The sequence below is a fragment of the Panulirus ornatus genome, chromosome 14 (assembly GCF_036320965.1).
Source record: "Panulirus ornatus isolate Po-2019 chromosome 14, ASM3632096v1, whole genome shotgun sequence".
NCBI lineage: Eukaryota > Metazoa > Arthropoda > Malacostraca > Decapoda > Palinuridae > Panulirus > Panulirus ornatus.
Window position 1 is genome coordinate 53,777,181 of NC_092237.1, and position 12,191 is coordinate 53,789,371.

The 12,191-nt window shown below is 41.3% G+C and overlaps 1 protein-coding gene across 4 annotated transcripts in view; it reads right to left on the minus strand.

Moving 5' to 3' along the window:
* Window positions 1-573: 573 nt before the first annotated feature.
* Window positions 574-12,191, minus strand: part of LOC139753452 (uncharacterized) — a 32,684-nt gene continuing 21,066 nt past the window's right edge. Inside the window, exons 2-5 of one of the 4 annotated variants that reach the window (XM_071669976.1) lie at window positions 7,447-10,496; window positions 6,021-6,195; window positions 5,264-5,417; window positions 574-4,492 (exon numbers count right to left, since the gene is read on the minus strand). In XM_071669976.1, coding sequence (XP_071526077.1) covers window positions 4,295-4,492; window positions 5,264-5,417; window positions 6,021-6,195; window positions 7,447-9,259 — 2,340 coding nt within the window. In that variant the 5' untranslated portion in view covers window positions 9,260-10,496 and the 3' untranslated portion in view covers window positions 574-4,294. The other 3 variants (XM_071669977.1, XM_071669979.1, XM_071669978.1) reach the window with 3 other exon arrangements.

Sequence of the window (12,191 nt, forward strand, 5' to 3'; positions counted from 1 at the left end):
CTTCATGATGTGAGCTTAGACCCCCTTTACCGTCTCAGTTGCCTGTGGGCCTCTACAGGTCTAAATTCGGCGCCGTTTGCGATTTGTATTTTCTTTTAATTCTGAGAAACATGCATACAGTAGTGAAAAATACAACTGTATACGCGTGGATAAGTTCAGCTGGTCCAAGATTAAAATCCTGCAGAGGGATCCTTATGCATAGTGTCGTTGATGTTATTGTCTTAGTTACGCTTTGTTCAATGGTCAGCAAGACTGCGAGCAATAGGGAATGATTAAACAACAAAATATAAATCTAAAGTTATGTAAAAAGCGTAGTTACATTCTGGTACAGGCTTGAAGACCTGTGTATCTACCACAAATATCATGTACGATTGATTTATTTTCGAAACATAACGAGTCATCAGATCCACCAGTAGAGGGTAATAAAAGGACAGGATATCTAAACTAGGTTATTTATTTGTATATCAACAAATCAGTGAAAAAAAAATAGTGTAATTTGTAACATGGAAACTAAGGCGAATAGCTGTTTCACGCAACATCACCCGTCTAGAGGGAAAAAATGATACACGTGGATATACATTTATTATATCACATATATTTGATTTACTAAGGTACAGTGTGAAATTTGCTAAAAATGTCATTGCACAACCTGGGGAAAATGGAAAAAGAATGCCGAACTTTGCTAGCGAGATATTACTGTGGCTCACATGATGATAGATTGTTCTCCTACCATCCCAAAAACAAACTCACTTTTGATTTTTTTTTTTGTCACGTTGATGTTTAGAGGTTAGAAATAGTTCCCATTAGTAAATCATTATAAATTGATCAAATTACAATTTTCTCTACAATGAAATCAGCTTCGGTATTCCATCACTTTACGTTGATTAGGTACAGACAAAAAGAAAATAAATTAGGAAGGCCTTTCGTTTCTGAAGACTAATGTACATTTGCTATTTTTTTTCAAAAACATATTTGACATATATCCAATTTGAATAGGTAATTTAGATACTCAAGAACAATAACGCTATAGTAACAGACAAATTGGTCGCCAAGATTGTAACATTTTGGCGTGGACTGAGTTCTTGCTCAAGTCTCTTGTGCGGGATGAATTGGTGTTCATATGTTACATGTAGGATGAATCGATAGTTAGGTGTATAAATGAGATAATAGTCGGTAGTCAGGTATATAGAGAGGAATGTTTCGTGGAACTGATGGCCAGGTTTATAGTGCAGGACAAGTATGTGGCGAAATACATGTAGGTGGACAGGAATATGGCGAGGAACGTGTCGGCTGGGTGCTGAACGAGTGAGGTGTTGGAGGCTTGTGGTTAGGTCTGGAGCTATGATGCCGGCCAAAGCGGATGGTCAAACCCAGAGCACAACTATACGACCCAAAGATATGGTAGCATCTTTGAATTGACGCATAGTCAGGTTATAGGCCAGGCCATCATACTCAAGGGTCTTGTCGTTGTGCTTAAGAGGATAAGAGGTTTGTTTGTGGCCAAATGTATGATGGATTCTACAATGGCCATGTTTGTGAAAAGGAATGTACGTTACCAGGTTCAAGGTGAGGTGGGTGATCAAGTTGATGACGTGAGATATATTGATTCAATGTTTATGGTAGGGAGTGTGGTTTCTAGATTTAAGGTGATATATAGTACTAGCTGGTGGGATTATCGTGAAAAACAAGTTGGAGGCTAGATTTGCTGTCAGAAGCAGATAAAAAGTACGTGGTTTTTGTTGTCAAGAGTTCGATTATCATTTAAGAGCAATAAAACTGCAGATGATCGCTGGAGCTGTTCTAAAGTTTGCAGAATTATATAAAAATATAATCAGATTTCTGTAACTAGGCGTTTTGTTTCTAGTAAAATCATGTAGGAGAATGTTTGTATAACTTGATTCTAGCAGCTGTTGGGAGATCTTTGTTGTAAGTATAGTGCATTACCAGTGACTGTGACATACATTTATATCAATATCGTTTAGAACAAAGACGTTTGGCATTTTTGAATGGCATCAACTTGGTCACAGAGAAGAGCAATTATACATTAATGTTTATGAAGTTATAAGTATTAAGAACTACTGCTATGAACATATATGGATGCTTCATAAACATCTGCAATGAACACGACACAGGTACAAACAGTAAGTCTTGGGCAGGTACAAGTAAATATTGAATTTAACAGTGAACCAAATATTTACAGATGTCTGTAATACATCAAGGCTACATCAGAACTCCCCTTTCCATGGGTAACTGAGTATACTTGGGACACCACAGCCTTTGCAAAGTGATTTAATTTTCTGCTAAGCTTACAATATATGAAATGGTATCCAAGGTGAAATATATACCAGCAAATAATACTGGATAAGAATTGCAAATACATAAAGGCAACTCATTTCGATATAGTAATGCGATGGTTAACGTCACTATCCATGAATTCAAACACGGGACCGCACAGAGTCGAATTCTGGGAGCGGAACTTTTCACCATAGACAACCCACCTGCTCATGCTTCCCTCGATGGTGGTCGATAAATGGGTACCTGGTCTAGGCTAGGAGTACAGACTCGTCAAAACCCTTTCACTTCAAAGGAGTTCATCATTTCCCAGCTACTGGAAGTTGCACATCCTTGGAACCGCAGGTCCCTGTGGAAAATTGAAAAAAAAAAAAAAAAGAGGAGGATTTCCAGCCCCCCGCTCCCTTCCCTTTTAGTCGCCTTCTACAACACGCAGGGAATACGTGGGAAGTATTCTTTCTCCCCTATCCCCAGGGATAATATATATATATATATATATATATATATATATATATATATATATATATATATATATATATATATCGCCCCAGGAAATCTTGAGAGGGTCCTGGTGTTACTCCATGACCTCTTTTCCAACTTTTCCAAGAGCTTCTGCAGTTCCAATGCTGCATTACTTCTAGCAGGGAAATGATCGAATCCTTTGGAGTGAGAAATTTACCGATAAGACTCTATTCCCTTCGTCAAAAAGACGGTGAAGCTGCCTTGTCGAAGGTGATTTTTCACCTGTGGTACAACCACAAAAAAGGCGTTGTCCTGCTATAATATACAAGACTCAGTCACACAATTACATAATCTTTGAAACCATATTCACATTATAGATATCATGATATACTAATATATATAATTCCCTTATATGAATTTAGGTATGTAATATTGTATAAACATTTTACTACACATAGTGCATCATACCCAGCTACAGAACATTTACTATGGATAGTTTTAACAGACAAAAGACATTCCTTTTAGTTATCATTTCACATGACTGATGCAGATTAGTGTGTGTGAATCTTTATTCAAATAAGTGTCATATTGAACATGAAGTATACACCACATAGCCTATATCTAAGAAATTTCAGCTCTGAACATGTGAAAACCACCCTTTTTTTTTATTCTCCAGTGGTCTGTGAGGGACATCTCTTAATATACTGGGTAAATTAGCCTATTGTAACCCCTTTCCTAGGGCGTCATACCTCATCAAGCTCCATTTATCCCTTGAAGAAACCACAATCCTCATCCACACAGGATCTACAGTTACATTTACTAAAGCTATTGCACCGGAGGGGAGAGATATCGCCTTAAGCAACACTTACCCTTGGAGCTTGACTCACAAATCTTAGTGCCATACTTTCAAGTGTGCTCCGCAGCCTCTGTTTCTTCTAACCTTGTATATTTGCCAGAAGCAAATATTGCACCATTTTGTGGAACTTGTACTAATTTCGAGTCAAATGTTTTGGCTCTCTATAGTGTATCTCGTTCGTTGCTCATCAGTACTCAAGTTTATCTCTTGCTAGGATAACCTTTGGAAAGCGTTCTTGTTGCTGCCCAGAGAGACTGTCCTAGAAAAGCGTCCCATCTGCTTTTCCTTACTACCGAAGTTTGTTGACGTCTGGTATTTATCTCGTTTACCTTGTTGTTACTGATGAAACGGAATTACTTCAGGTACTTTCCCACCTGCGATGCGTTTACTCTTAGTCTCTGTGTAACATGTGTTACATCTGCACAGAGTTCACTTCTTGTATCTGTGCTTACTGCTGTAACTGATTCCCACGTGACGGCCTTCCCACATAATGTGTATTTATACTGCGACGTGTTCACTCCAGGTACCTGCTGGTACTCACGCCCTTGGTTCTCCTGGTATTTGTTCCCCAAGCCTGTTTTGACCCCTTCACTTTGTTTTCCTGGTATCTGTCTCACCTGCCTGCTCTTACCACTGCAACAGGTCGACTCGTGACACCTATTCAACACCAGTACTTCACTGGATTTATTCCTGGTACCTGTTCTGTCTCGTACAGATGTGCCACAACTTCCTGCAGGTGGCCCAGATCATATGCCGGGTGGCTGCGCGAAACTTATGGTTGTAGGAGAGATGAAGCACGGCGTTCCACAGGCTATTGAGTGCCATAAGCCAAGGAGCGACGAACAACAGCTGCTTCAGAGGTGGGGGATTGTTGATAGCCTCCTGCAGGAACACAGAAAGAGTCACTGTTGGGAATCATTATAGTGCAAGTGAAATGGCTCGTCACAGCCAAGGGTGTGATGATTTGCAGTAGTTCAAAGAACCACACAGTGTTACAAAACGAGATTACATTAAAAAAGAATATTTTTATGCCATAAGAAGCTGTAAGTGATGGAAGAGCATCATCTTTAACGGTTTAGAGGAAATGAATCGAGAAACAATTTGAGGCCAGGTATGAACTTAAAGGCATCTTTTGGATGATATGAAAAAAATTAAGATTGAAATTTTAAACTACAAAAGGAAACAGGTTAATCATATTCTCAGGGATATACCATTGTATATAAGGGAATGAAAATCGCGTAGACTTAAGTCTATTGAGAAATTATGAATAAAATAATTACATATACAGGGTTTTACAAATAGAAATATTGAATTAGTGTGTCACGGCTTAAATGAAATAAGTTTAAGAATCACATAGTCAATGATGTAAACAAAAATATCTGAGAAAGACAATGACGGATTTTCTTTTTTATTTATCAAAATACAATGTGTAAATAGTATATCTTGTAGATAAGGAAAGTGACGATGTTCCTAAAGCAAGTAAGATAAGAGAACCACTAGTTTGCTTTAGCAAATTAAGGGACTTGCAACAAAACAGCTGAAAAAGTATAAAGGAACAAGTTACCGTGTGAAGGAGGAGGAACCAAATGACCTGGCGTCCAAAATGCAGGAACAACCTGACTCGTTCAGTAGAAGTCATAATGAGCCACCTACCTGCTGCGTGAAGTAGAGGAACATCATCCAGCAGCCGACTCCCAGTAGGGGGAAGCAGGCGAAGACGAAGACGGCCACATTGACCAGGACGGTGCAAGTGATCTCTCGGTCCCTCTCCCGCACCGTCACTCGCTCTCCGCTCGCACGCGCATTTCTGTAACACTTGTAGTCACTACAACAGCAGCCACACCACTCCAATACTTGTAGTTTATACACCTCCAGACTCACTACTGCAATACACAAGCCACCAACAATAGCAGCCACACCACTGTAACACTTCCAGAGTAATTCATTAGGATACCACCTAGTAAATTTGATCATCCTCATGGGCATGAAAGTGTATCTGAGGTCATGATACATATCAGGAACATGATTCTCAAGAGCCTTGTGCATGGCATGGCCTTTTACCACTTGAAATTGCTGCAAATTCAAGACATGCATATCTGACTTGGTTGCCACTCAAAACAGTGAGTTCCCCAAGGATTCTTTACCTTTGGAAGTGTGCAGTTAGACATCTAGGTGGTTTGAAGAAAGTTGACATTGTTTATCACCTTTCATTTTAAACTGAAGGACAAACAGTGCAAGAGCCTCTTCCCAAAAGTAAATATTAGGCAAGCCTTGTGAACTAGAATTATGCTTTACACGGACAGTTTTAGATATTTTACTATGTTTTTATAAAAGTCTGCTCCATTTCATTATGACAAGGATTCTGTCTGAATTGGTTCTGATTCTCTGACGTATACGTGAAGAAGCTGACCCTCTGAGTCGTCGGATGGTGGCGGTAGCATGGTGAGTGTTGGAATGTGAGGCGAGGACCCGCTGCAGGCCTAACGCCCCCAGCACAGACACCCCGCATGACTTCGCTGCTTCACCTTCCGCAGGCGCCTCAGCTGCTGCCGACCCGCTGGATGTCCTCAACACATCTATCCCTGCTGGGTACATCACAATGAATATGGTGGCCGAGTACAGCCTCCAAGAGCAAAACAGAACAACAACGAGCATGCAAAGACGTAGATTCAATAAACTTATTGTGACAACAGACTCCACACAACAGATAAACAAAAGCATCTGAAGAACAATTCCGTAAAAGAACTAACAATTGTATAATGCATGTCTTCAGGGCTTCCAGGGAAGGAATCTTTCTAAAGTTGTTGATTCTGCGCGCACAATGTCCTGTTTACGACTCTCAAATAGTGGAGAGTGATAAAGGAAGAGATGTTCCTATGAGGAAGAAGCAAGAACACTCATCGGTGATTTATGAGACGATGGATATTGTTCCGTACGTTTTACACGAGTCTGCACAGCGCTTCACGGAACTATAACAACCTCGAATTAAGAAATGGGCTGATAGAGTGTAGGCGTAAAGATCGAGGATAACGAGAGTAAGCACGAATGGCAATAAAACTGAAAAAAAAAAAAGTTTGATACCGTCTGGAGCTTTGCAGCTCCTACCTTACGAGAAACGCATTAGGATACAAGTACTGCAACTCCTACCTCGCAACGACACCATCTAGGATATATGTACTGACGATCGCATTTTCTCGTACATTCAATCAAGTGTCATTATTATTATTATTAACCTTGTAAATATTTGATACCTAGAATACTAGAGAGCACAAGAGTAAAAGAACAATATCTGCATACAGTTTTCAGGTACTGTAAAGCGCATTATGACACGTTTTCGTAGATTGCCTTGTTATCGGAGACCATGGTTACCTCCTTTGCCTTTCTGCTTTTCAAAAATGAACATTAGGTGGTGCGATCCGATACAAAATGGAAGAACTTTGTTATAAATGTTATTCCTTACTGTCCCATGACAATTTGCGCTTTATGAAAATCTGTCAACTCGGACAAATGTTTTTTCTGCTACTTTTCGTGTCAAGGAAAATTCAAACTGCGTGGTTATCCTTACCTACGTTAGCTAAAACATGACATGTAAGTCAGCAGGTGAGTGACACGGTGAAGGCCGTTGGCTACGAAGAACAGGGAGTCAATAAGTTTTAAGCACAAATACAAGAGAATATTATAAGCTGAAACGTATTAAGGACTTTGGATTATCTAAGGTAAGGTTCGGATGCACAAAATTTTGCCAGCTAAAGGAAGGAGTTTCACCAACTTCCCTGCACATCTCTACATTACTGACAATCTTTTCAGAAAGGCTTTTAATCCTGTGCGGAACTTACCTGTCAGCGATGTTGTGTGACTATCGGCGGTAGCGTTGTCGACACCCGCTTTCTGCAGCCGAGTGGACGAACCACTCATTTTGGGATCACAAATCCCGTCGTCATTCTCTGTTTTCTTCTTAAAGGTAAATTTGAGCTTATAAGGAGGCGGGGTAGAGCCAACGGGAGTCCCTTTCCGTGCAACAAGGGGATGGAGATGGTGGAGTTTGGGCACGGCACCGAGGTTGACTATGGAAGCTAGGCTGGTGGAGCTGACTTGCCGTGATAGAGAACAGTGGTTCTGCGTCAGCTGAAGGGCAGACTTGACCTGGCGGACGGAGCGTTCACGAGTGTAAGAGTGATATTTACGGAGAGCCCTGAAGGAAAATACGAAAAGTGTGACGATAGGAAGCCCTATCACCACCAGCGTTACAACGAAGGGCACTATGTGCTTCAGGTACACCTTGTAGTCCGCTGTCGCGATCTTGCTCTCGTTATTTATGATGTGGACGTCTAGTGGCGACGTGTCGTAATTGACACAGATGTCGTACTGCATCTGGGGTCTGTAGATGAAGTGAAGCGACGGGACGAGGAGGCTACAACACCAAGACACGACGAGGGCTGCAGTGACCCGGCTGGAGGTGACCAGGGCTCGGTAGTGCGTCCTGGTGAGCAACAGGTACCGATCTAAACTCATCAAGGACAAAGTGTAGAGCGAGATGATCATGTTGGAGGTGACAAAGAAGCCACTAATCTGTGTGAACACGTCCGACACACCCCATAGGCAATTGGGTACATGACGAAACAGTTGATTCGCCTTTAGGTTGGCATAGTAAGGGAACCTTTCGGAAGGGATCTCTGTCAGCCCCACCCACTGGTTGTAGGCAGCGTGGCCACACACCACAATTCCTATGAGGAAATCCGTTGCCGCAAGAGAAAACCTTAGATAATACTTGGGCTTATGGAATTGCGGACAGACGACTATAACAGCCATAATGACGAAGCTCATGATGGTAATGCAGGTAGAAGCTAACATCATGAACACCAGCACCAACGTCTCCGCCACTCGGCACCGTAGTGGCATGCAGTCCAAAGCAGACATGTCGAAGGTGGAGTGGTTGGTGGCGCAGATAAAGTCGCTGGAACACATAGGCCATGAGTGGTGCAGCACGACCATCCTAGTTAGGTTGAGCAGGCACACGTGCTGGTGCTCGGCCACATGTCCTAGCTGCACCACGTGATAAACACCATCCAAATGCTCCCGCTCCTCACTCACCTGCACGTGAGAGCACCAGAGCTGGGCGCACTGCTTCAGCCCTAGCGCCACCGCACGTCGGAAGCCTACTTGTACCAACTCAGACGAGGCTAACTGCAGACATTCCCGCCATTCCTCCCCACTGCCGACCTCACCACTAGCATTTTGGTCTCCATCACAGTGATCACTTGTACTACCTGCTGCTCCAGCTATTGTTGGGAAACTCTTGTTTTCCATAAAGAAACCGTCAGCCTCGCTATATTGTTCTCGACTAATGCTCTCATTACTTAAGGAATCTCGTATTACAACTGACTTTTTATTTGCCCGAGGCTGAGTGTGATCCTCATAACATTCATTGTAAGTGAAGTCTCCCATTCGTGTGTTAACACTAGAAGGCAAATCTGTATGGCTTCCTGCTGTGATAGGTACATCGGTCCGTCCAGGTGAAGTTGGCCGACTATCTTGGTCTTGGGTCGTAGTTTGGAAGTGCTGTGTCCGCTCGCCGACAGCCATCATCGCCAACAACACCACTGTCAGTGTCGCCGTCATTCCTGGCAGCGGTCGCTGACAGACACACATGCTGTACCATCTGAGTGTGTGTGTGAGGTGTGGAACTCTGTTAGGGTCGTTATGCCATCCTAATGTCGATGTAGCATTCTATGTCCTGTCAGATTTAACATTTTTGTCGGTGAATTTCTAGCCCCATTGAATTATGATGCCTGATATGCTGTCGCCTTCGAGTACGGCCTTCTCATCTTCGAATGCTCTTATTAATAATCACAGGTGTACCTCTTGTGAAAACTTCCTTTTCAGTGAGGTGTATCAGTCTCATTTCTTAATCTTCAGTAAATTTTATGCCTTCTTTTTCTTACAAGAGAGGGTAGCCATCTGTATACCTATGTCTCTACGGAGTACAGTATCTCATTTCCCTTTTCTTGATGTAAGCGTGTAAACTCCTGTCTTGCTGTCAGTCGAGTATAACGATTCCTCTCTCTTTCCTAACCTTATTTCTCGACTGGATAAGTTTTTCTATTTACATTTTGTTTCATTGCTTCTCAGCCACTGCTTTCTCTCCCCTGACACTCCTCTTATTGTTTCCATCTCTGCTGGTGTCTTATAGGTGATCTGACGGCGGCTGGTTGGAAACGTGGCGGACTGTGGTATCTCATCAATGACAGTATCAATTCATTAGTGTTTTACTGATGATAGTGATGATGCGTTCCAGGACAGTTTTCTAACGAACCAATTCATAATTCTTAACCAATTCGACTCATGAGACACATGAAGATTGCCATTTTTGTTTCCCACAAAACACTTGGTTCACGACGAGCTCTTACTCAAAGTATGATTCACGATGCAATCGTATTGCTTTTAGAGTGGTACCCCTTCCTTATTTTCCTGATAAAATGTCTGTTAAAGTTTTTGACGACGAATCTTTTCGCCACCTGGGATGACAACTAACGAACTCTGCATGAAGTAGCTCTCGTAACCGGATTAAGTTGTTCTTGATACTGATGACTCCAAAGTTTTACGCCACTAGATTGGGTTGTAAGTATGCATTTGTCACATGAATACTTGGACAGTCCATATTCACATCCGCCCTGAAATAACCATTGTCGTTCTCTAAATACAACTATTTGATTACATCACCGCAACAGGTTATCTAGACATCGAAATCACATCCTCCACTATTCTGGCGTGAGGAGACAGCATATCATTAGCAGTGACTCACAAACTCTAAGAGTGTGGGATAAGGTTATCGCTCATTCACGTTCGGCCAGCGCATCTTCCGTTTGTCCTCCAGCCTGGCTTCTTCCTGTAGGGAGAAAAAATAATCTGTGAAAAGGTTACAAACTAAAACTTCATTATCATAGCGAGAATAACTTGTCTGATCTACGATCTTTGTAATGACGAGAAACGAGTTCTAAATGCACACATCCTAACGAATACATACACACACCTACACACGTACAAGGGTTTCCTCTAAGCATCAGTAATGCTCTTAGAATCATGCTCCACCATTTTTTTTTTTACTTATTATCTTTTCTTGAACTTATTCCTTTTCACTAGTAAGTGCCTAAGTAACAATACACAGTCTCAAATACCTCTTTTTGTTTTTCAAAACAATGTTTTTCTTGGACTTATTCCTTTTCACTTTTTGTTTTTCAAAACAATGTGTATTTTCGGCACTCCAACGTCACACAACGCTTGGAGCCTAGCCGCCGTTTCCCTTGCCCTTGCGGGGGTCAATGTATTCTAAGTTTCTGCTGAAGTGTCCACCTTAACCTTACCTATCACTTTTATCTTCACGGCTCTTAAGGTTCCTGACCATAAATCACCAATGCATTTTCCTCCTCTCTGCTTAGACTATCTTACCTTTCACCTTAGCTGTGATGTATTACTGTCACCGTTTAGCTTGTGAAATTTAGTACAATCTGTGTAACTGTATTCCAGCACAACCATAGTTCAGTAAAGGTAAAACACGGTTTCTTGTATGTCATGAAAAATGTCCCGATGTGTCAACTGTGCTAAACTCGCTGCATCTTCTAATGCAACTACTTGTACGCCCTATGTCACGTAACTCAGTGTTAAAAGTGATTAATCATCGTGATAATTTTTTTTTACCAGATTAATACACCGTCACGTCATTAAACACCTTTAAAAAAAATCATCGCGTATCATCACCATCCATTCATCTTTACTCATTTTTGATGCCAGACTACTCTTTTCATAGACAATCAAGTACTTTCACTGAAAATCATCGTTAATTTCATTCTTATCATTTGTCAAAAGAATGATTGATGTTGGTACCGTTCGCAACCGTGGTGATGCGAATTATTGGGCACAGAAGTTTTGGGGTTACTATACAATGTAACATAAATCTATAGTCACATCTTACATTTCACTAATGTAATCCCGAGTTTTTCGAAATGAACGTAGAATTTTTAAGGAAAATACGGCAGTACTAACGATACAGGCATAACACCGTATATCATTAGTGAAATAAATGTCCTGATTAGACAATCTTAACCCCTTCAACAGTGTGACCATAGAAGTTTGAATGGCTTGGCCTTTGACCTGACTCATAAGGATTAAATCAAAGACCACACCATCATACCTATAGACTACAACGTGATAAAGAATTCGATATACATTTACAAAAAGATTTTACTTGATAATAAAATAAGAGTAAATTTCCTTAATTTCTCAATCATAAGATGTATCTTTTTTTTTTTTTTTTTAAGGTCATGACATACTCTTCGAATGTCAGTCCATCCCCCCAACCTCCCCTGACAGAGCAGTGACCATACGCATATAGAGTGTTGCAACACCATTGGACTATATGTTAAAAAGGCGTTGTGCTGCCCGTGGGCCATTAGATTACCGCAAGGAAGCTACCCTTGACAACGAACGCTACTGTTACAGCTTCGTCTACAGTTTGACGTCATGACGAAGCGGATCACGTTCATTTTCGGAAAGAAAAGCACATAAGAAACGTGTACATGCCTTA